Source organism: Schistocerca cancellata, chromosome 2 (assembly GCF_023864275.1).
Source record: "Schistocerca cancellata isolate TAMUIC-IGC-003103 chromosome 2, iqSchCanc2.1, whole genome shotgun sequence".
NCBI classification, from domain to species: domain Eukaryota; kingdom Metazoa; phylum Arthropoda; class Insecta; order Orthoptera; family Acrididae; genus Schistocerca; species Schistocerca cancellata.
Window position 1 is genome coordinate 821,113,872 of NC_064627.1, and position 26,283 is coordinate 821,140,154.

The 26,283-nt window shown below is 39.7% G+C and overlaps 1 protein-coding gene across 2 annotated transcripts in view; it reads right to left on the bottom strand.

The window, feature by feature from the left end:
- LOC126162706 (TELO2-interacting protein 1 homolog) overlaps nt 1-26,283 on the bottom strand; it is a 151,801-nt gene that overhangs the window by 111,751 nt on the left and 13,767 nt on the right. For both annotated transcript variants that reach the window (XM_049919363.1, XM_049919364.1), the window contains exons 3-5: nt 18,610-18,746; nt 10,691-10,868; nt 3,040-3,217 (exon numbers count right to left, since the gene is read on the bottom strand). In XM_049919363.1, the coding sequence (XP_049775320.1) occupies nt 3,040-3,217; nt 10,691-10,868; nt 18,610-18,746 (493 nt within the window). The remainder of the gene's footprint in view (nt 1-3,039; nt 3,218-10,690; nt 10,869-18,609; nt 18,747-26,283) is intronic.

A 26,283-nucleotide genomic window follows, 5' to 3' on the forward strand; every position in this document is an offset into this window, starting at 1 on the left:
CAGCCAAGTAGTAGAAGAGGAGAAGCAGTGTCTTTTTTTTTAAATAGTGTTTCATCTAATATACATGAATAAGCATAAATTGCTACTCATAATATAGGGGAAATGTCTAGTCGCAGTCACATGCAACAAAAAGACTGCTAAATAAGCAAGCTTATGGCCAGGTCTCCTTCTGTATTGGACAACATATGCACACACATTCACGCAAATAAAACTCACGTACACGTGACTACTGTCTCTGTCTGCTGAAGCCAGACTGAGTCTGGCCTTGGAAGCCAGAGGCAGTGGTCATGTGTGCGTGAGTTGTGTTTGCATGAATGTATGTGTGCATGTTATCTCATTCAGAAGAAGGCCTTTTGGTTGAAAGCTTAGTTGTTTAGCAGTCTTTGTGTTGTGTCTGTTTGTGACTCAACATCTCCACTATATGGTGAGTAGCAATCTACCCTTCTAATAATATTGTCATTATTTCATCCTGGACTTCCCACTTTCTGAATATGTATAAAGTAATGGCCATAATTATCAGTCTGAACAGATTACTACCAGTTATAATTTTTCGTTAGTACACTTAATGGCAGCAGGCTGCCGTGGTTGCTTCTGCCTGTTAAAGTGTAACTTGACTCATTCCACATCTCTGAAGGATCTCCTCCATGATGGGATTTTATGGGATGCAAGGAATGAATGAATGCATGAATGAATGAATGAATGAAGCTGAACATGATGGTTCATCTGTTGCTACAGTACTGTTTGATAGTGAAGAAATGAATAACAGTTGTATTGTGATGGCGACTGGAACAGTCGCGGGGTTGAAGTGACAGGAAACGCGGCGGGACCCGCGGAGCGGCCCGCGAACAACAACACAATGAGAGAGGACGGACACAACCAATGAAGGACCTTACGACAACAACAAGAATGAAACAACATGGGCAAGAAAACCTAACTAGACAACCACATCCACTCATAAACAAAACACGAGAGTAAATACACTGTCTAAGGCGAGGCGATATGTCCTGAGATGTAAGCAACGTTAGATTGGCAGGCTGAGCGACAGGCAGGCGCTTAAGTACTCTATCGGGGATGCCGCTATTGGCCGCTGCAACCACGTGTTCCACTGTGGCGCCCTCACTCTAAATGCGGGCCAGGAGGCACGCGCCGCCACAGCTTAGGGCGCAATGGTGCAGAGACCTCTAGGGGTCTTCGACGTCCATGACATCTGGCGGGGGTTCAAATTCCGTGGTGCGCGGTACCAGAAATTGTGAAATTAATGTTGCTTGTATGCTGCTAGTTGAAGTGAAAAAGAAAAGACAATGCAACAATATAGGCATGACATCAAGCCACTGACAGAAATGAGAAAGAATACCAGAAGCTTTTGGATGAAATGCTTCCAGTAGAACTCTCAAAAATTCACATAACAAAACTCTCTCTCTCTCTCTCTCTCTCTCTCTCTCTCCTCCAAGTGGTGACCAGCGATCTACCCTTTCCATATCGTTATTATTCCATCCTGTGCTTTCCATTGTTTGAAAAGACAACATAAAAGATTCTAGCACAACATCTATAGCAAATGATACAATCATGGAGAGTTTCATTCTCTGTTTCTGAAAGACAACATGATAGAAAATATGATTTATGCGCATAGTAAGAGCATACCTGAGCCCCAGTGAAAATGCACCTTAAGACTACACTCTACAAAAAAAAATCATGACTTGATTCACAATTCCAACTGTGTTCTGTCATTTAGCATATTAGTGAGATCAGCATCCACTAGGTTCAACAAATGAGAAGCACAATGAAAATACTTCACTATTGTAAATTTATTTTTGATTGTATGTTGAACACTGTTAACATTAGCAGCCACTATGGAGTACCCATCAAAACCTTAAGTCAATAAACTGAACCACTTGCAAATCTTCATTTTCTATGGATTTCAAAATAGCATTTACAATATTTCTTGCATCCAGCTTATCATGCACATCAAAATGTATGCATTTCTTTTCCATCGTACAGCCAACACTAACATCTTCTTGCCACTAATGTCAGTATAATCAGCGAAGTATGAAAATGCTTGACTTTCATTGACCTCTTTCACAATTGAATTATAGATTGTTTTACTCTAAGAGAAGTATATTATGATTCTACTGGATGTGTCCTTCAGTGGTCTTCAAGAATCTTATCTTCCGCATCAATGCAGAACTGAATTATGTCAAAATTTGAGCCTACAGAGGGTTTCTCATGAAGTGAACAATGAGGGGGGGGGGGGGGGGGGAATTGTTTTCAAAACAGACTTGAGTTTGGTTCTGTTGACCTCAGTAAATTCAACCTTAGTTGAGTTTGATCATTCAATTACATTTCTTCTTTTCATCCCCACAGTAACACTAAACATTTTCACATCAGTCACAGCTTATTGGAGGCAATCAGATTTGGAATCTGTCCTTGCACCATCATAGTAACGGTGCTTCTTCATGGAAATATTTTATGTCCTCCTGAGTATTAATCAGAAAAGCAGCAGCTTATTTGCTTCCAAATACCGAATATCAGTCACTAACCATAAATTCATACCCACACAGAGAATCATGTGCTTTAGCATGTTGCTTCAGAGATTCAGGCAGTCACATCTGCCCCAGATCGAATACACCTGGTGGGTTAATGATGAGGGCCAATGTGCTAACTAACATGGATGTGGTTTTTAGACAGTTTCCCACATCCAACTAGGTGAACAGCGGTCTGGTACCCCCGCCGTTCCACCTCAGTTAGACGATTCGCAAACATTTAGAAGACATGCATAAACATTCGCCTGGGTAACACTTCATGCATACAGTATGGGGTACACAAATTCCATCCCAAGAGGTGAAGAGGTGGTTACAGGAAGGGCACTTGCCCACCTTCTAACATTAACTTCAATGTGATCCTACCACATGTAATATATTTGTTGACTGTTTTAACACAAATCAATGAATGTTCCAAAACACTAGCAGTTCATCAAAATATTTACAAATGATGCATGTTGTATACAAGTTTTCCATTAAGATATACAAACTAGTTACGCACCACAATGACTGCATGCCCTTGTTTAGGATCTCCCATGAGAGTTGCCGTGATTCCAGCCAACACCCCTGGGAGCATTGCAGCAAAAACATCTGCCACCTTCTCTTGTATTTCAATGCTGGACCGTTGGACATTGTCATGTGTTTGGTTCAGCAGCATCAGGCATTCAATTGCAGTGATCCTGAACCAACAGGCGTAAAAAATTCAAAACTTTGATACTGTCTTTATTTCTGGTAAAACACTAGAGTAAGAAAGACAGACAACTGAAAAGAAGTATCATGTTTTATTAAGTTTTCTCAGAATGATTAAAAGAAAATATACAAATGGATGTCCATAAAGGTTGAGAGACCCTTTGTTTGCACAAAATTTCAATTACTGATCTAGTTAATATGTAGAAAAATAAACTAATCAAACTAATTAGATACAAAGAAATACACTGAGGTGACTAACGTCTTGGAACCCCTCCTAATATTATGTCAGACATCCTTTTGCCTGGCATAGTGCAGAAACTTAACATGACACAGACTCAATAAGTTGTTGGAGGTCCTCTGCAAAAAAATTGGCCCCTGCTGCCTCTGTAACAGTCCATAATTGTGAAAATGTTGCCAAGATAGGATACTGTGCATGAACTGTCCTCTCAATTGGATTCCATAAATGTTCGATGCGATTCATGTCAGACAATCTGGGTGACCAAATCATTTGCCTGAATTGTCCTCAATGTTCTCCTTGTCATCCACAAAAATTCCATTCTTGTTTGGCAACATGAAGTCCATGAATAGCCATTACAGGAGAACCCAGTACACTCCACATAAACAGAGTGCGTACCGAAACTTCCTGGCAGATTAAAACTGTGTGCCGGACTGAGTCTCGAACTCGGGACCTTTGCCTTTCGTGGGCAAGTGCTCTACCAACTGAGCTACCCAAGCATGACTCACACCCCATCCTCACAGGTTTAATTTTGCCAGTACCTCGTCTCCTACCTTCCAAACTTCACAGAAGCTCTCCTGCGAACCTTGCAGAGCTAGCACTCCTCGAAGAAAGGATTCTGCGGAGAGCACTTGCCCACGAAAGGCAAAGGTCCCGAGTTCGAGCCTCAGTGCGGCACATAGTTTTAATCTGCCAGGAAGTTTCATATCAGCGCACACTCCGCTATAGAGTGAAAATTTCATTCCAGAAACATCCCCCAGGCTGTGGCTGAGCCATGTCTCTGCAGTATCCTTTCTTCCAGGAGGGCTAGTTCTGCAAGGTTCGCAGGAGAACTTCTGTGAAGTTTGGAAGGTAGGAGACAAGGTAGTGGCAGAATTGAAGCTGTGAAGACAGGGCATGAGTCGTACTTGGGTAGCTCAGTTGGTAGAGCACTTGCTCACGAAAGGCAAAGGTCCTGAGTTCGAGTCTCGGTCCGGCGCACAGTTTTAATCTGCCAGGAAGTTTCATATCAGCGCACAATCCGCTGTAGAGTGAAATTTTCATTCCAGAGTGCATACCATTATGGAGCCACTACCGGGTTCCACAGTACCTTGTTGATAACTTGGGTCCATGATTTCGTGGGGTCTGCTCCACACTCAAATCCTACCATTAACTCTTACCAAATGAAACTGAGACTCATCTGACCAGACCACAGTTTTCCAGTCATCTAGAGGCCAACTGCTATGGTCATCAGCCAGGTAATGTCATGCTGTTAGCAAAGACACTGATGTTTGTCATCTGCTGCCACAGCCCATTAATGCCAAATTTTGCCACACTGTCCTCACAGATACATTCGTTTTAAGTTCCACATTGATTTCTGTGGTTACTTCACACAGCGTTTGTACAATCCTAAGGCACTGACTGCACACTGACCAACACAGCACCGCGTAACGATATGAAGAAGGTGCTGGCCCACATGCCATTGGAAAGAATGGGCAGCACCACTCCTCCAGGAAGACGAGGGTCCAGTGCCCCCTTTCAATGCTGATTGAACCAGCCACCCATCGTTGACTGACCAGTACTGAGTAATAGGAAGACGTTATTTAGCCTGCATCCTGCAAGTAGCAATAGCAAGTAAAGTACTTGTATGTAGGAGCCACTGGAAGCATAGGAATCAAGTTATATTTATTTTCTTTTTGGAAATAAAGTGTTCAGTTAATCTTTTTGGATTCCTGCCACTGGCCATCACAACTTCCCTCCTCCCTTGTTTTTGTCGGTGCTGATTCCCACAGTAGGCGACACAACATCTGGCGACGAGAATTTCAGTACCAATGCTGCCTTTGCTGTACATCTCTCTGTCATAGCGCATCAGTAATACTTCCATCTTTTCTTTCAGAGCCACACTGCTACTAATTATGTGCTTTCTTTTACTTTGCTTCTACTTATAATTTGTTGTGCCACTCCTCTCATTAAAATGGTCCCCAAATCCACCTCCTACACCACCTGCGCATATGCCTCCAGTTACTGCTGACTTTGATCTAATGCAGTTTATTCAGTTTCAGAACCAACAAATGTCAGAAACAACGATGCCGAGCTGGTCCCACCAAATGCAGAGCATGATCTTGGAACTGGGAATATTCAGTTTGGCCATCGATGTGGAACCATGGCTGGGATATCCCCATGATTTGTTGCATTTAGGGTTATCGTAATGAACCCATTTTTCATCCCCGGTGCAGAAATCCCTTCCATTTCTGCCTCTGAAGCAACTGTTCACAAACACACAAATGCCATTCAACGTCTCTTGGTTTCTGCTCACACAGAACCCAAGTTCTTTCTTTCTGAATCATTCCCATAGCCTTGAGACGTTTTGAAATGGCTTGCTGTGTCACTCCCACTAATCATGCCAATTCTTATTGAGTTTGACAAGAGTCTTCACTCAGCAATGTCTTCAATTCTGCATCTTCGAAAACATTCTCTCTTCCACAACTATGCCAGTCTACAGTGTTAAAATCACCATTCTTGAAGCATTGAAACCACTCACGACACATTATTTTACTAAAAGTGTCCTTAGCATACGTACTTGAGAGTATTCAATGAGACTCAGCCGCTGTTTTCTTCATATTGGGCAAAACAGTAACACCTCCCACAAATGACAAAAATTAGGCTCGTAAACTGACATTTACAATCAAGAACAACTTTATGATGCAGACAAAAATCATCTAATGTTTGAATGAGGTTATGTTGATTGAGGTCGAAGCTAACTGCCTGATGATGTCTGAGATCTGTTTCTTTTGACTGCTACTTACCGTTGTCACCACCTATTGGCAAACAGTGGAAGTAAAGCTGTACACCTTTTATAATTTTTTTCTCTAAAACTGCCACCATGAATTTTCTAAAAATTGCACAGTATAATAGTTTGTTACTGAACTTATGGAATGTACACTCAGAGTGGCAATATCTTGAAGTGTAAAATTTGAGAAGTTTTTATGTTAGACCTAGCTACTCTCAAGGTCAAAAAATCCTGTACACTTAAAAATTTAAATTGATTGCTGATATTGAGTAAAAGTAAATAAAAATTGGTAATTTTAGTCAAAATAATTGTTTTACAGCCTTATAAGTGAGATGGAAAACAATTGTTTATTCTTTCAAGCAAGCAATTCATAAAAAATTAAATATAGAAAATAGCTTTGTATATAAATTTTTCTGTTTCTGATATTCACAAATTTTTAGTCTTGCCATGATTTTACTTTTTTATGACATTCCACAAATTAAAATTGCCTACTCTGTAACAATCAACACTGCACTTTTTTTTTTTTTACCTGCCCCTCACTGAACTTGTATAGTCGAGCTGGATTTGCACAGGAACAGGATAATCCAACAAGAGAAGTACTTGGGAAATTCGAACTGCACACTGATCTGTTGATGATGGCCATTTGAGAGAATCTGTCAGACCATGAGGTGTCATAAAGAAGGCAGTTACATCCTCCAGCTCATGAAAGACACTAATTATTTGTCCCATCCACCACTGATTGTCAAATACACGAGAATTGAAGTTTCTCACAACAAAGTCTTCTGAAGTTTACTGAGGTCTATGCATTTCACACAAAGCATTTCGTGGAGAACTGTTGTTGCAATGTATATGCCACTCCAGGGTACTACACAGTGTTCACAGAGACGACATACACCATCACATGCACTTTTTTATAGTCTGTTGTTGAAAATATCCATTTTTTTTGTTTCATTCCTGTACAATGCCTTCCAAGCTCATAAAGCTAAAAGCAGTTTTTAAACTGAAATGCTACAACATCAGTCACATACATGTGTTTATGAAATGTATGGCCTCTAGATGCTATGTCATCAATTACCATGCTGACAGCACAGCCTGCATGGCGCTGTCATGAATGAGACCATCACCAACTAAAGCAAAACAGTGTGATATTCCCAGGAAGTGAGCAACAAATGTGAATACTGACACTAATGATGTGTGCCAGTAGTAACTTTGAACACTGTTCTGTAAAGAAACAGACCAGTTCTCAGCAAGGTCGAAATGAAGAACTAATGTATCAGTGTTGTGGGATGTGGCTGATTTTACTTCTGCTATGGCCTGTTTCTGATACTGTGGATATGATGGTGAGCTACTCCTAAAAATGAACCAATGCCTAACCTCTGTTACAAACTTCCCTATTACCACTGTCTTCTTCACCACCTCTCCTCCCTTCTAAATGCATAGGTTACATCACTGTCAGTATCCTGAAAATGTAGTGGTTCAATGGGCATCCCTTAAGCACCAGGACACCTTGCACTCTCCTGCAACCAACATTTATCTTGCAGTTAAACATATACACAAAAGTATCAGGTCCATCTCTGTGTACTTCTTCTGTGTGACACTACTTATGGTGACACAAATAAGCTTCAAATTAGTACATTCAATACATGTGCATAGTTCCTTCACTAGCTGGCATTTTACCCATTCTAGTCGTAAAGAGCAGAATTTTATGACACCAGTTTTTAAATTTGGGTTCTCCCGTTTTGTTAGGAGATACGCTTCACTTACTGATCTCGTTATATGTATATCTCTTTGCCTTTTTAATTTTTTCACAATTCTCACGAACTGGGATAACATCAGCCTGATTAGGACTTTGCCTGTTGCAATCTTTGTCATCACCTAGGTAATACCCCAGAGCAACATTAAGCATATCATCTTGCAATGGATGCCCACCACAGGAATCTGGGCATGCCCAAATACCTATTTCATTCTTTATTTATGAGCTTTTGAAATTAAATAATGTGAAGAAGAGGGTATGTATTTCCGTATCAACTGCTTGAAGTAGCTATGTGGAATCAGTAAATGCATTTCTCAGTACAGATGGCTGCTGAGATAGCAATATTTATGTTTTGAAACGACACATCACATCGGGTGCACAATGCCACTATCTTCAGGTTCTGCACCAAGTGCATCTACATTATACATGTCACAAAGTTTTGATGTTGTCTGTGTAAAACTTGTTTCAAGTTCTTCCACTTTTCTTTGTACATACCGTTTCCTTCTTGTGCTTCTTATCTTGTCTGGGCATTTATGGGAGGGGGATATTAGGGACTAAAACTGAAATGCTAACATTCAAGGCATCAACAATCTCGCACCCAGGAATATAAACATCTGCTCTGTCTTTCTTAATTTCACATTCTGGTGACAGTGATTGTTCAGGTGGGTTATCATTAAATTTCTTGTTATAACAAGTATAGCAATTCCTGCACAATGGATGTGATGGTAACACAGTTATTTCAGGACCAAGATATTTCTGCAATACCTCTTACAGATTTCCAACAATTGCGATAAACAGAAGAGAGCTGGAAACAGTGTTGCCAACATGTGTATTTTACACCAGAAATTCAGTTATGTGAAATATGCAGAATGCTGAAAAATTTCTAACACTTTAAACAGAAAAATATTGTTGACTTTGATTGTAGTAACTATTAAGGGGGGGTAGGATGTCAAACGGGCCAACTTGGAGCAGGAGAGGCACCACGACATTTTAATTTGTTTAATTTTCATTACCTACACTTTTACAAATAAATTCATAAAACTTTGTCAGCGTGACCAGTGAGGATTCAGGATTCACACCCATAGCAGTGGAAGTTAAAAAACATAACAAAATAATTTTCTTTTACATGTGAAATTTCATCATTTTTTCATTTACTATTGGCTGCATTTGTTGCTATAGGTACACTTTTCTTCATAAGTAAGACAGATTCTTCGATGAATTTTGCACAGCATACAAACCATACTTTCTGGTGTATGAAACTCTAAATTTATTTTATTTATGAAAAAATGAATGAACTGTTATATTTTAAACTTCATGTTTAGAGAAAGCTCAATTTTATAGTTAATTATCTCAATTTTTACCACAGTTTTTAATAGATTTGGAAAATTCTAGAGTTTCATACACCTGTATGTATGTTTTGTATGCTGTGCAAAATTCATCGAAGAATCTCTCTTACTTATGAAGAAAAATGTACCTACAGCAACAAATGTCGCCAACAGTAAGTGAAAAAATGATGAAATTTCACATAGAAAAAAATTATTCTGTTATGTTTTTGAACTTCTACTGCTATAAGTGTGAATCCTGAAACCTTTCTGGTCATGCTGACAAAGCTTTATGTATTTATTTGTAAAAGTATACATAATGAAAATTAAAATGTCCTTTGGTGCCTCTCCTGCTCCAAGTCAGCCCGTTTGAATTTTCATAAGTTTTGTGAAGGGGTTTCCAAGTAAATAATTCCTAAAAACTCATAAAAATGCGATTTTTTAAATTTTTCGTAATAAATATTTTCATAACACACACAGCTAGAGCAGAGAAGATATTGTTTATAATTATATATTGTTTATAATTAATTTTTTTGTATTTTCTTCTTAAATTTGTAAGTTACGAGAAAGCCAATAAGTGTGTGCGTGTGTGTGTGTGTGTGTGTGTGTGTGTGTGTGTGTGTGTGTGTGTGCGTGTGTGCGTGTGTGTGTGTGTGAGAGAGAGAGAGAGAGAGAGAGAGAGAGGGAGAGAGAGAGAGAGAGAGAGATCTAAATTTGAACATATAAAGTGGGAGCTACAAAGAGAAATATCTGCCAGGTCTCCAGTACTTTTGGTTTATTAGTTGTAATTTTTTTTAGTTCTCTACTGTTTTATAAGTTATTTACACAATATACATTTTTCAAATGACTGTATCATTTACAATGAAAATATTTTATTTTTAACACATTTTATATAGAGATCTAACATACATTTTTTCCAAGGAAATTCATGATCATGAACTGTTATGTCCTGTATGGTTTGAGATGAAATTGCCCGAACAAGTACTAACTGCAAAGGTATTTCCTTCAAATGTAAACATGCTACTAGTGACGCATGAACAGAATTATAAATAACAAATGTTGAAATGAAATCAGATTATTTGTAATTCATGTAATATTGTACTTCGAAACATAGGCTAACTACAAAGGATTAGAACACTGCTTTTCCTTTATCAACTGAAGCTGCTTTCAACTGCATTTTGCACACATTAGCAAACAGTAAAAACACTCAATGAGCATCTGTTTAACTGCCTATCAGTTAACAATACTTTCCAAGCACAAGAAAAAGTATCCACAATAATTATGGATATTAAATAAACAGTAAATGGCAATTTTTGAACATGTTAGTTATGAAGATATGGCAAGAGAAAATACCATAAATTCAAGTTGCAGTGTACACTCTACCTGAGAGGCCTATACTTTTCATGCTGCTGTATCTGGACACACACATACACACCCTGACTCAGCCAAGGAATGTTCTTAACTTCATACACCTGCATCTTTACATGGATTGGAGTTTTCTTCAACAGCTCACATGCACAGTCTAACAAAGATACCTTCAGTTCTTCATTTATGGGTGATACTGGAGAAAAAAAAAAACACAATCAAAGATCAGATTAATTCCAAAACACACACACACACACACACACACACACACACACACACACACACACACACACACACACACAGGTTGCCAAGATAGTTTCATTACATTTCACACAGTAATGAATTATATGAAACTGTTTTATAATGAATTGTATTCTCTTCCCAATTATGTCACCTTGATACAACTGTAATTAAATATCATTAAGCAAAGGTAAGTTTACTATGTTACAAAATACGTAACTTCTGTAACTACAACAAAACTGGCAGGAAAATACTTATGGTCCTCTATCCTTGGTTAACAATATTGATATCTGAACCAAAGTGATCACTGAAGTGAATGCTTAAACTGATTCTGGTGTTTGTTTGCCTTTTTATTTCAGTGTTAGACATAGTTTGATGCAGAATATTCAGTTGGAGATGGATAAATACATTAAATTAAAAGAAAAGCACTACTATGTTACAACAGTGAGTCACATTATCTTACATCTACCATACACCTATTTTCTACAAATCATTGTAAGGGACATGACAGAGCTGCTTTTTATTGTGCCATGTACAAGTGGAGGATGGGAAGAATGATACATTATATGTCTCTGTGGCTGCTATTGCAATTATGGCTGTATCTTCAAACAGTCTGAAATAGCAGTGCTAAGGAAACTGAAGAATATTTTATAATTTAGATTCCAACCTAAAATAATTTCTTAGATTTCCTAAACACGTTTTCACAAGTTATTCAATGTCATTCATTGATGTCTGACATGTGGACTTCTCAGCATGTTTCTAACACACTACTGAGAGGCAAATTACTCTAAGAACATTCATACTGCCCTTGTTTGTACACAGCATGTCACTCTGTACTAGAGCAATGTTATTCTATGGGCTGAACAATGTTTAGTAAGCAAACTCTTTTGGAAACAACTGCAGATGTCCAATATCATACCAATGCCTTGAACTTGCCACCTACTTTGCCCACAACTGAGTCTATGGGATCATTTTACTTAATATCCTCCAAGGACTGTTACACTCATGTGTTTGTATGTCCTAGCTGACTCCAGTTGTGAGCCAATAATCCTGTACATCTACATCTACATCTACATCCAAACTCCGCAAGCCACCCGACGGTGTGTGGCGCAGGGTACCTTGAGTACCTCTATCGGTTCTCCCTTCTATTCCAGTCTCGTATTGTTCGTGGAAAGAAGGATTGTCGGTATGCTTCTCTGTGAGCTCTAATCTCTCTGATTTTATCCTCATGGTCTCTTCGCGAGATATACGTAGGAGGGAGCAATATATTGCTTGACTCCTCGGTGAAGGTATGTTCTCGAAACTACAACAAAAGCCCGTACCGAGCTACTGAGCGTCTCTCCTGCAGAGTCTTCCACTGGAGTTTATCTATCTTCTCCGTAACGCTTTCACAATTACTAAATGATCCTGTAACGAAGCACACTGCTCTCCGTTGGATCTTCTCTAACTCTTCTATCAACCCTATCTGGTACGGATCCCACACTACTGAGCAGTATTCAAGCAGTGGGTGAACAAGCGTACAGTAACCTACTTCCTTTGTTTTCAGATTGCACTTCCTTAGGATTCTTCCAATGAATCTCAGTCTGGCATCTGATTTACCGACGATCAACTTTATATGATCATTCCATTTTAAATCACTCCTAATGCGTACTCCCAGATAATTTATGGAATTAACTGCTTCCAATTGCTGACTTGCTATATTGTAGCTAAATGATAAGGGATCTTTCTTTCTATGTATTTGCAGCACATTACACTTGTCTACATTGAGATTCAATTGCCATTCCCTGCACCATGCGTAAATTCGCTGCAGATCCTCCTGCATTTCAGTACAATTTTCCATTGTTACAACCTCTCAATATACCAAAGCATCATCCGCAAAAAGCCTCAGTGAACTTCTGATGTCATGCACAAGGTCATTTATGTATATTGTGAATAGCAACGGTCCTACGACACTCCCCTGCGGCACACCTGAAATCAGTCTTACTTCGGAAGACTTCTCTCCATTGAGAATGACATGCTGCGTTCTGGTATCTAAGAACTCTTCAATCCAATCACACAATTGGTCTGATAGTCCATATGCTCTTACTTTGTTCATTAAACGACTGTGGGGAACTGTATCGAATGTCTTGCGGAAGTCAAGAAACACAGCATCTACCTGGGAACCCGTGTCTATGGCCCTCTGAGTCTCGTGGACAAATAGCGCGAGGTGGGTTTAACACGATCGTCTTTTTCGAAACCCATGCTGATCCCTACAGAGTAGATTTCTAGTCTCCAGAAAAGTCATTATACTCTAACATAATACGTGTTCCTAAAAAAATTCTACAACTGATCGACATTAAAGATAAAGGTCTATAGTTCTGCACATCTGTTCGACGTCCCTTCTTGAAGATGGGGATGACCTGTGCCCTTTCCCAATCCTTTGGAATGCTAGGCTCTTCTAGAGACCTACGGTACACCGCTGCAAGAAGGGGGACAACACCTACTACAGTCAATAACAAACAAAAATATCTCAATGAAAAATACTGTCAAGAAAATAAAAGAACATTACACTTTCATGTTTCATGAAGTAGACAAGTATGGATTCATCTAAATTAAGAAACAATTTCCAGTCTCTATACAGTGTTTACATTTTATCCAGATCTGACAGGATATTGCCACAATTTCAATGAGAGAACACTTTCACATACGTAACTACATCATCTGCACACTGTATGTGGATGCTACTAATATTGCTGGATTTGTCATTAATCCCTGACTGCCCTGTTTGTTTACAGCATGCCAAAGGTTGTAGGTGGCAAGGACCAACTTATTATTATTATTATTATTATTATTATTATTATTATCATTATCAGGAAAAACTGCAGCAGCTATGGAATCAGACTGAAGACTTATTAGCAAACAAAAACTTAGCTTGCCTTTCTTAATGGGGAGACAGTGTCAGAAGTGAGAGTAATATCCAGCACACCTCTAGGAACAGCATTAACATTGTTATTGTTTGTGAAACTGGTATAAATAACCTGACGGATAACATCTATGGTTCCCAGAACAGTTTTTAGATAACAATTCTGTACAGGGAACTCATCCAACTAGATAAGAGTTTTTATATATGACAAACTTCTAGACGGTCAACATTTGCTGCAAACAAGCACAGTTGACTTTTATCATAAAATTTGATCTACTGTAGTGGTGGGAAATAAACGAAGAGAACAAATACTGTATGGCTACATGAACAAAGAGCAGATAAGTATCAAAATTTTATTCAAATCATTTGTTAGTATTGGCAGTTCAGTGCAGAGGGGAGGGTAATGTTGTTACCAGCACACAATAAGTGTATCACATAGAACAGAAGCCACATACAGAATGCTGTGCAGTAACTGCAGCACAGTTGATTTATGGGGTATCCCTGGGAGAATAGTCCATACACGGGGATATGACAGGAACAGCCATTCAAAGTAAAAACAGTCTAGTAAACATAGGCTCTAAAATGCATACCTTAAGAGCCATGAGTACTTATTCATTTTTTGACACTGTGAAACACATCACTTCTACTCCCAGCCCTTTGTTTTTCATATTTCAAGAGGTGGTAGTATAGACCAAACCAAGAACAAAAGTCCAGGAAACATGAGCGTGCACTTGTTCATCCTCACTACTGTGAAGCACATCTCTTATACTGAACAAGTGCTCAAAAACCCCCCTTAAGGTATACATTTTAGAGACCAAGTTTACTAGACCTTTTTTCTTGTTTTGGTTCATAACACTTCCTTCCAAAACATGGAAAGGAAAGAGCTTGGAGTAGAAGAGATTTGTTTCATAGTACCGAAGATGAAGAAGTGCTCATAGCCCTTAAGATACACATCTTAGAGCCAATGATTAGTAGACATTTTTTCTTTGTATGATTGTTCTTGTCACATCCTTGAATACTGATGATCTCTCCTGGGACACCTTGGATAATATGGCTGCTTTCCCCACATGACCCTGCCTTTTATTGGGTAGGAAATGCCTGTGACTGGACTTTGGTAGAAGGTGGTGGGTGGATATTTCAATAACTCCTGCTTTCGAATGCAGATATGGCATCCAGATTGTAAGGAAAAGACTTTTTGGCATGGAACAGGTGACAATTGTCAAAGTGGAAGTACCGCTTGTGATTGGTTTGCTTTAAATGAACAGATGTATTCATGGAGCCATCTGAGAGGTGGAGACTGACATCTAGGAAGGTAGCTCGTTGACTTGATCAGGACCAGATGAAGTAGATTTGAGAGGAGGTGTCGACGTTATGGAGGAAAAAGTAAAGGCTCTCCTTGCCACGAGTCTAGATCCTGAAAATGCTATCAGTGAATGCGAACCAGTTAAGAGGTATAAGTGTTGACTGGATTGGAAGGATAGCTCTGCGAGGTCCATAAATAAGATGGTATAGGTTGGTGAGATGTGAGTATTCATGACAATACCACGAATTTGTTTTTAGATTTGGCCTTCATAAGGGAAATAACTGAGGATCCATCCGAACGTGGTTGGCTTGGAGGATCAGGAAAGAGGTGGTGGGTTTGGTAACAGGGCACTGGAGAAAGTCGTGTTCCATGGTTACGAAGACATGGAACACTTCCTTTGATGACCAATGCCTCCAAACTATTGCCTGTAACCTCTCATCCTACATTCACGACACTGCCCACTTCCTTTGCCACCTCTCCACCACACATTCTGTCCTGTTACTACCTTAATCCTTGTTGGTCACTGTGGATGCAACATCCTTTTACATCAATACAATTAAAGACCATGGCTTTGTGTCCACAGCAACAGTTAACAATAAACCAAACAAAATTTTGGTGGTGCATGACAGGAATCAACTTGTCATTGGCATCACTAGAATAATGGTGCAACTATCTCAAACGCTACACATAAAAGGACACAAGTTACTTCATACATGCTGTAGGTGGAACTATGCCAAGTAATGTCTTTCATTACAGAGCTTTATACTTCGTTGTTGACTAAGTAAATAGTTGGCAAGTTTTACAGACTTCATTCTATATGTGCATGAGCACAATATGACAAACATAATAATAAAAATACTCACAGTCAAACAATGGAAAGCCAAGAATGGAATGTAAAAATATTATGAAAAGGATAGTTTCTACTCACCATATAATGGAGTTGCCTGAGTCACAGATAGACGCAAAAAAAAAGACTGATACAAAATGAACTTTTGGTCACATCCTTTGTCGAAAATAGATGAGAGACAGACACACACACACACACACACACACACACACACACACACACACACAAATGCAACTTACACACCCATAAGCACAGTCTCTGGCTGCCAAGGCTAGAATGCAAGCAGCAGCACATGCTGGGAGAAACAAACTGTGTGGTAGTGGTAAGGAGGAGGCTGGGGCGGGGAGGGTGAGGGATAGCATATGGTAGGGATGGGGAACGGTAACAGTGGATGGGGAAGCGGGGGGAGGGGGGAGGGCAGCAGAAAAGGAGACAAGTAAAAAGACTGTGGGAGCACTGGTGGTATAGAGAGCTGTGCAGTGCTGGAATGGACACAGGGAAGAGGATAGGTGAGCAAAAGACAATGGCTAACAAAGGTTGAGGCCATGAGGGTTACGGGAACGTATGAGATATTGTACGGAGAGTTCCCACTTCTGCAATTAAGCAAAGCTGGTGTTGGTGGGAAGGATCAAGATGGCACAGACTGTGAGGCAGTCATTGAAATGGAGAACACCATGTTGGGTAGCGTGCTCAGCAAATCGGTGATTCGGCTGTTTCTTGGCATGGTTTGTCGGCGGCCATTGATGTGGACAGACAGCTTGTTTGTTGTCATGCCCACGTCGAATGCAGTAGACTGGTTGCAGTTTAGCTTGTAGATCACATAACTCATTTCAAGGGTAGTCCTGCTTTTGATGGGATAGGTGATGCTAATGACTGGACTGGAGTAGATAGTGGTAGGAGTAGGTATGGGACCTGTCTAGCATCTAGGTTATTACAGGGATATTATCCATGAGGCCAGAGGTTGGGAGCAAGGGTTGTGTAGGGATGGCAAGGATATAGTGTAAGTTCAGTGGGTAGCATATTACTACTGTGATAGTGGTGAGAAGGATAGTGGGTAACACATTTCTCATTTCAGGGCACAACGAGAGGTAGTCAGAAACCTGGTGGAGAATGTGATTCAGTTTCTCCAGTCCTGGGTGGTACTGAGTCATGAGGGGCATGCTCTCCCGTGGCCATACAGTAGGATTTTGGGACATGGTGGGTGACTGGAGATATAAGGCACAGGAGATGTGCTTTTGTACAAGGCTGGGAGGGCATTATGATCTGTGAATGCCTCAGTGACACCCTTGGTATATTTCAAGAGGGACAGATTGTGAATACAGATGTGATGGCCACAGCTGCCTAGGCTGTGTGGAAGAGACTTCTTGGTATGAAACAGATGGTAGCTGTTGAACCCCTGCTCTTAACCCCTTGTCTCATGGCTCACATCCCTGTAATATGACCTAGATGCACGACCTGTCCCATACCTTCCCCCACCACTACCTACTCCAATCTGGTCACAAACATCACCTATCCCATCAAAGGCAGGGCTACCTGTAAAACCAGTTATGTGATCTACAAGCTAAGCTATAACCATTATGCTGCATTCTACGTGGGTATGACAACAAATAAGCTGTCTGTCCACATGAATAGCCACTGACAAATTGCAGCTAAGAAACAGCTGGACCACCCTGTTGCTCAGCATGCTGCCCAACACAATGTTCTTCATTTCAATGACTGCTTCACAGCCTGTGCCATCTTGATCCTTCCCACCAACACCGAGCTTTTCTGAATTGTGCTGGTGGGAACTCTCCCTGCAATATATCCTACCTTCCCATAACCCTCCTGTCCTCAACCTTCATTAGTCATGAAACTTCCTGGCAGATTAAAACTGAGTGCCCGACCGAGACTTGAACTCGGGACCTTTGCCTTTCGCGGGCAAGTGCTCTACCAACTGAGCTACCGAAGCACAACTCACGCCCGGTACTCACAGCTTTACTTCTGCCAGTACCCCATCTCCTACCTTCCAAACCTTACAGAAGCTCTCCTAGTCATTGTTATTACCCATCTAGCCCATTCCCTGTTTCCATTCCAGCACTACATTGTCCTCTATTCCACCAACATACCCAGCCTCTTCACGTCTCTCCTTTTCTGCTAACCCTCCCCTCTCCCCCACCCTCTATCTAACCTCCCGACTGTACCTAACTGCCCTATCCTCTCTCCACCTCGTCCCTGCACACTCTCACTAACAGAATAATGTGCTGCTGCTCACAGTCTGGCCTTGGTAGCCAGAGACTGAGGTCTTGTGTGTGTGTGTGTGTGTGTGTGTGTGTGTGTGTGTGTGTGTGTGTGTGTTTGTCTATTTCTGATGAAGGCCTGTTTGGCTGAAAGCTTTGATTGACAGTTTTAAATAACAACACTGTATCACAGTAAAAGTCTTATCAGCTAACGTTGCTATCTTAAGAAAAGAGTTAGAAATTAAATCCTTGGGCTTTATATTTTCAACACCAAGTTTTCTTTTCTTATGACCTCTTAAAGATAACTTGGCTTCAAATTTTTATTACCTAAGGAATTATTCCCAAGTATTACTTCACATTCAATCACTATTTCTATTTCTGATGCCTAAAGTAAAAAATTCATTGCAAAGTCTTGATTAAAATACTTACTTAAATTCTCTTGATCTTTGTCATACAAATGATTAAATATCAGTGTATATATTCTGAAAAATGTGTTGATGTTATCAGCCTCCGTTACTTTCAGAAGAATCTTTAAAGAATCAACAAGGGCCTGTCGGGTTTTCAACCTAAAACAATAAATTTGGAAGTATGACATTGCCATTTTTTCTACAGCAAATCTCATAAAAAAAAAAACTGTCGATAATCTTACCACATGATTTCATGGTTTAGCTGCATGATACTTCTATTCCTAAGTACATGCATTATCTATATACTGTTATAAATGCTTTGACTTATCTCATAATCACATATTTTAATATTACTAAATATTTTTGAAGAAAAAATCAAAATAATGAAAAAATAGCTAAAAGTAATCAAATGGTAGGCAGCACTGAAAATCAGAACAACTGAAACAGTATCTAGTAATATAAAAACCAATACATAATATGCTGTTACTCTCCTGTTAAAAACAGTCCTTCAGTATTTATTTACATCTATGCTCTACAAGCACATGTACCGTGACTGGCAGACACATCACCATACCACTCTATGAATGTCTTTTAGCGAGGAAAAAATAAGTATATTTCAGCATGGGTTCTAATCTCGATGACCCTGCTCTCATACAAAATAGACTGCCTGACAAAACAAATGTAGCACCCAGAAAACACGGTTAGATGTCAATGTAATTCAGTACACATACTCACCATTGACAGATATGTAAATATTAGAGTTACAGGTCTCTGTGGCAGGTACAACAGCAACCTAAGTGCATTAGTGTTGTTCATGTCTATGATTCTGCCATTACGGTAAGGTATGTTGTTGTTGTGGTCTTCAGTCCTGAGACTGGTTTGGTGCAGCTCTCCGTGCTGCTCTATCCTGTGCAAGCTTCATCTCCCAGTACCTACTGCAACCTACATCCTTCTAAATATCAAGGGCATCAATAGCATCAGATGAGTGATGCCTCATACATGAGACAGCATTACCAATACCTCACAGAGTTTGGTGTGAATTTTGCTTGTGTGCATGCATGCGTGCGCGTGTGTGTGTGTGTGTGTGCGTGTGTGTGTGTGTGTGTGTGTGTGTGTGTGTGTTTTCTGTTTCGGAAGGAGCATTCTTTTTGCCTGAAAGCTAAAAGTTTAACAGTATTTTTCGTTGTGCCTGTTCATGACTCAATGCCACCTATACGTAGTGAGTAGCTACATATCCTTTTCATATTGTCGTCTTTCCCCATTGCGGGTTTTGTAGCATCTCAATCAAATAATGACGTTGTTGTTCTCAATCAAATAATGATGTCGTTGTTGTTGTTGTTGTTGTTGTTGTTGTTGTTGTTGTTCTTGTTGTGGTCTTCAGTCCGAAGACTGGTTTGATGTAGCTCTCCTTGCTACTCTATCCTGTGCAAGCCTCTTCATTCCCGCATAACTATTCCAACCTACATCCTTCTGAATCTGCTTACTGTATTCATTTCTTTGTCTCCGTCTACGATTTTTACCCCTCACATTTCCTTTCAGTACTAAACTGGTGATCCCTTGATGTCTCAGAATGTGTCCTATGAACTGGTCCCTTCTTTTAGTCATATTGTCCCACAAACTCTTCCCCCCTCCCTCTCCGTCCCCCCCCAATTCTATTCAGTGCATCCTCATTAGTTACATGATCTATGCATCTAATCTTCAGCATTCTTCTGTAGCACCTCATTTTGGAAGCTTCTATTCTCTTTTTATTTAAACTGTGTATTGTCCATATTTCACTTCTATACATGACTGGAATTCGAGTGTAGGAAAAGGGAGAGAAGGAAACGTAGTAGGTGAATATGAATTGGGGCTAAGAAATGAAAGAGGGAGCCGCCTGGTAGAATTTTGCACAGAGCACAACTTAATCATAGCTAACACTTGGTTTAAGAATCATGATAGAAGGTTGTATACATGGAAGAACCCTGGAGGTACTAAAAGGTATCAGATAGATTATATAATGGTACGACAGAGATTTAGGAACCAGGTTTTAAATTGTAAGACATTTCCAGGGGCAGATGTGGACTCTGACCACAATCTATTGGTTATGACCTGTAGATTAAAACTGAAGAAACTGCAAAAAGGTGGGAATTTAAGGAGATGGGACCTGGATAAACTGAAAGAACCAGAGGTTGTACAGAGTTTCAGGGAGAGCATAAGGAAACAATTGACAGGAATGGGGGAAAGAAATACAGTAGAAGAAGAATGGGTAGCTTTGAGGGATGAAATAGTGAAGGCAGCAGAGGATCAAGTAGGTAAAAAGACGAGGGCTAGTAGAAATCCTTGGGTAACAGAAGAAATATTAAATTTAATTGATGAAAGGAGAAAATATAAAAATGCAGTAAGTGAAGCAGGCAAAAAGGAATACAAACGTCTCAAAAATGAGATTGACAGGAAGTGCAAAATGGCTAAGCAGGGATGGCTAGAGGACAAATGTAAGGATGTAGAGGCTTATCTCACTAGAGGTAAGATAGATACTGCCTACAGGAAAATTAAAGAGACCTTTGGAGATAAGAGAACCACTTGTATGAACATCAAGAGCTCCGATGGAAACCCAGTTCTAAGCAAAGAAGGGAAAGCAGAAAGGTGGAAGGAGTATATAGAGGGTCTATACAAGGGCGATGAACTTGAGGACAATATTATGGAAATTGAAGAGGATGTCGATGAAGATGAAATGGGAGATACGACACTGCGTGAAGAGTTTGACAGAGCACTGAAAGACCTGAGTCGAAACAAGGCTCCCGGAGTAGACAACATTCCATTGGAACTACTGACGGCCTTGGGAGAGCCAGTCCTGACAAAACTCTACCATCTGGTGAGCAAGATGTATGAAACAGGCGAAATACCCTCAGACTTCAAGAAGAATATAATAATTCCAATCCCAAAGAAAGCAGGCGTTGACAGATGTGAAAATTACCGAACAATCAGTTTAATAAGCCACAGCTGCAAAATACTAACACGAATTCTTTACAGACGAATGGAAAAACTGGTAGAAGCCGACCTCGTGGAAGATCAGTTTGGATTCTGTAGAAATACTGGAACACAATACTGACCTTACGACTTATCTTAGAAGAAAGATTAAGGAAAGGCAAACCTACGTTTCTAGCGTTTGTAGACTTAGAGAAAGCTTTTGACAATGTTGACTGGAATACTCGCTTTCAAATTCTAAAGGTGGCAGGGGTAAAATACAGGGAGCGAAAGGCTATTTACAATTTGTACAGAAACCAGATGGCAGTTATAAGAGTCAAGGGACATGAAAGGGAAGCAGTGATTAAGAAGGGAGTAAGACAGGGTTGTAGCCTCTCCCAGATGTTATTCAATCTGTATATTGAGCATGCAGTAAAGGAAACAAAAGAAAAATTCGGAGTAGGTATTAAAATCCATGGAGAAGAAATAAAAATGTTGAGGTTCGCCGATGACATTGTAATTCTGTCAGAGACAGCAAAGGACTTGGAAGAGCAGTTGAACGGAATGGATGGTGTCTTGAAGGGAGGATATAAGATGAACATCAACAAAAGCAAAACGAGGATAATGGAATGTAGTCGAATTAAGTCGGGTGATGTTGAGAGTATTAGATTAGGAAATGAGACGCTTAAAGTAGTAAAGGAGTTTTGCTATTTGGGGAGCAAAATAACTAATGATGGTCGAAGTAGAGAGGATATAAAATGTAGACTGGCAATGGCAAGGAAAGCGTTTTTGAAGAAGAGAAATTTGTTAACATCGAGTATAGATTTAAGTGTCAGGAAGTCATTTCTGAAAGTATTTGTATGGAGTGTAGCCATGTATGGAAGTGAAACATGGACGGTAAATAGTTTGGACAAGAAGAGAATAGAAGCTTTCGAAATGTGGTGCTACAGAAGAATGCTGAAGATTAGATGGGTAGACCACATAACTAATGAGGAAGTATTGAATAGGATTGGGGAGAAGAGAAGTTTGTGGCACAACTTGACCAGAAGAAGGGATCGGTTGGTAGGACATGTTCTGAGGCATCAAGGGATCACCAATTTAGTATTGGAGGGCAGCGTGGAGGGTAAAAATCATAGGGGGAGACCAAGAGATGAATACACTAAGCAGATTCAGAAGGATGTAGGTTGCAGTAGGTACTGGGAGATGAAGAAGCTTGCACAGGATAGAGTAGCATGGAGAGCTGCATCAAACCAGTCTCAGGACTGAAGACCATAACAACAACAACATGGCTACACTCCAAACAATTACTTTCAGAAATGATTTCCTGATGCTTAAATCTAGACTCGATGTTAACAAATTTCTCTTCAGAAATGGATTTTTTGCCTTTGCTTGTCTACATTTTGTATCATCAGCTATTTTGCTGCCCAAATAGCAAAACTGATCTACTATTTTAAGAGTCTCATTTCCTAATCTAATTCCCTCACCATCACCTGATTTACTTTGTCTACATTCCATTATCCTAGTTGATGTTCATCTTATATTCTCCTTTCAAGACACTGTCCATTCTGTTACGCTGCTGTTCCAAGTCCTTTGCTGTCTCCGACAGAATTACAATGTTATCAGCAAACATCAGATTAGATTAGATTCGGTTTTTGTTCCATAGACACAAAAAATGAGATTATTCTCGTGGGTGTGGAACATGTCAAAGTATAACAAAAACATAAAACATTTGAATATAACACTTACTACCCTGATCATTTGTCAGGAGATTGTCGAAATAGGTGAATACAATGCGGTAAATTGGAACAGCTAATATTTACAGAATTAACACACTGTCAGAATGAAACATTGTTATGCACTATTAATAAATAGTTCATACACAAAATATCCTAATCTTGACTGTTGTGACCAAGTGCCGTCAAAACTGAAATCTAACAGACATTTTTACTTAAGCTGGCTTAACAGTCTCTGTTAAGATATTCATGTATTAGAAAGTTTTTATTTCTCCTCCCTGAACTTTAATTCCTTCTCCAAATTTTTCTTTTGTTTCCTTTACTACTCACTCAATACACAGATTGAATAACATCAGGGATAGGCCCTGTCCCACTCCCTTCACTGCTTCCCTTTCATGCCCCTCCACTCTTCTAAATGCCATCTGGTTTCTGTACAAATTGTAAATAGCCTTTCGCTCCCTATATTTTACCACTGCCACCTTTAGAATGTGAAAGAGAGTACGCCAGTCAACACTGTCAAAAGCTTTCTCTACATCTACAAATGCTATAAACATAATAGGCTTGCCTTTCCTTAACCTATCTTCTATGAGAAGTCGTAGAGTCAGTATTGCTTCATGTTCCTACATTCCTAGAGAATCCAAAATGATCTTCCCCAAGGTCAGCTTGCATCAGTTTTTCCATCTTTCAAATAATAGAAAATCCTAAAACTGAGGTGTGATGTTCCCCGGCTGTTACCACAAACTGTTTCCTCACATCACCCACCCACCCCATCAGCTCATAGCACACTTTTAAGGCTGAGTACTTTTTTCTTTGTGCGCTACTCTAGTCATGCCAAACAGTATTCACTGAGGAATACCCCAAACTGATAAGTTACGGAGGACTTGTGGTACTGATCTGCTCCTAGTTCAAGAATCTCTTGTTGAACTAAGCCACCAAAGGGTTTCTCAAGATTCTTTCCATTTAGTGGCACCATCCATTGCTACTAGTGGTAAATATTAAACAACCTTAACCCTAATTTAAACCATATGGCATAGGGACTCCTACTTTTACACAGTCCACTAACATCAACCGTATTCACTATAGACTCTATGATAACAGGTATTTAAGCAATGAAGCATCACAATTCGTTATTGATGAGGTTTCTTCTATCCTACTCCCTCCTAATTCGATCATTTTTCTGTTATGAGACTGGTTCTCTATGGATTCCACCAAATATAGTGCTAAGAATTCAGATCACAGGCATTGTCATTATTTGTGTGTCTTGTGAAGCAATGATGGCAGCAAATGCCATTTGAAGTGATGGAAACATAAACAAGTGTGTCTACAGCTGTTTTAAAGTGCCCAATGAGAAAGCAGCAGACAGATGTTTAGTTTCAGAGTTAGGAGTTGAAGTAACTATGCCAAATTCTGAAATGAATACAACCATAGAATTTGCAATGTACCTGGAAAAACAATAGCTTTCATCCTCAAAGTTAACAATATATTATTCATAATAATAAAATAATTATGTGGCACATGGTATACAGCCCAAATAATGATTTTTAACAGTTCAGTAATTGTAGTGAATTTGTTCCTTACATCACTTTCACTGGCTCGCAAAACTCACAATCAATCTATCATCTTCCAATCTACCCTAGACCTCAAGATATGCTAACACCACAACCTTTCCAGAATGAGATTTTCACTCTGCAGCGGAGTGTGCGCTGATATGAAACTTCCTGGCAGATTAAAACTGTGTACCGGACCAAGACTTGAACTCGGGACCTTTGCCTTTCGTGGGCAACTGCTCTACCAACTGAACTACCCAAGCACGACTCACGCCCCATCCTCACAGATACTGGCAGAAGTAAAGCTGTGAGGATGGGGCGTGAGTCGTGCTTGGGTAGCTCAGTTGGTAGAGCATTTGCCCGCGAAAGGCAAAGGTCTCGAGTTCGAGTCTCGGTCTGGCACACAGTTTTAATCTGGCAGGAAGTTTCACCACAACCTCTCTCCAAAGACTTGCTTTCAGTCAGGTCATATTTGCTGGCTTCACCAACTCACACCCGCGCAACCTAAACATTTAACCCAGAATTATTTTACTTAAAACGTAAGTTTCTCTTTACGAGTTCATTTGCAGTGCGTCCATTTTGGTTAGAATGAAAAAGTAAGAAAGGTTCCATATGTAATCCATAGCCGATCACTATACTTACACGTATTAATCGTGAAATATTATGAGTAATAAATGTTACTGACTGGAATGTTTTTGCATCATAATAATTTAACATACAGTCAGAGAAATAGCTTTCACAAAACTATGTGTGTAAAAAGAGCGAGTAAAATCTTGAAAAGATTTCAAAGTGTCGCAAAGCTCGCCAATTTAATTTAAATATTCAGAAATATTACACTGTATATTTTGGAAAGTGGAAAAATCTAGTGTCCTATGACTACAATATAAATAAGTCACAACAGGAATCAGCAAACACATACGGCTGTATCAATTTGTAGGGATATGAAATGGAACAAAAAAAGCTCAGTCATAGGTAAAGCAGGTGGTAGACTTCGGTTCATACGTTGGATACTAGGAAAATGTAATCGGTCTACAAATGGGCTTGCTTACAGAACATACGTGTGACCCATCTTAGAATATTGCTCAGTGTAAGGGCCCCATACCAAATACGACTTGCACGGGACATTGAATATATACAAACAAGTGCAGAACAAATAGTCACAGGTTTGTCTGATACACAAGTGATTGTCACAGAGATGCAGAGGCAACTGAAATGACATATGCTTAAAGACAGACGCAAATTACCCCATGAAAACTTATTTACATAATTTCAAGAACCAACATTAAATGAGGAATCTAAAGATAATCTTCAGCAAGTATGTATATACCATGAAGACAAAACTGGACTACTTACAGCATGCACAGTGCTACTTAAGTAATCACATGTGAATACCCAAACAGAATAGGAAGAAGCTCTAATAAGTTGTACAGTGGGAATTACCCTCTTTCATGCACTACCCATTGGTTTGCAGAG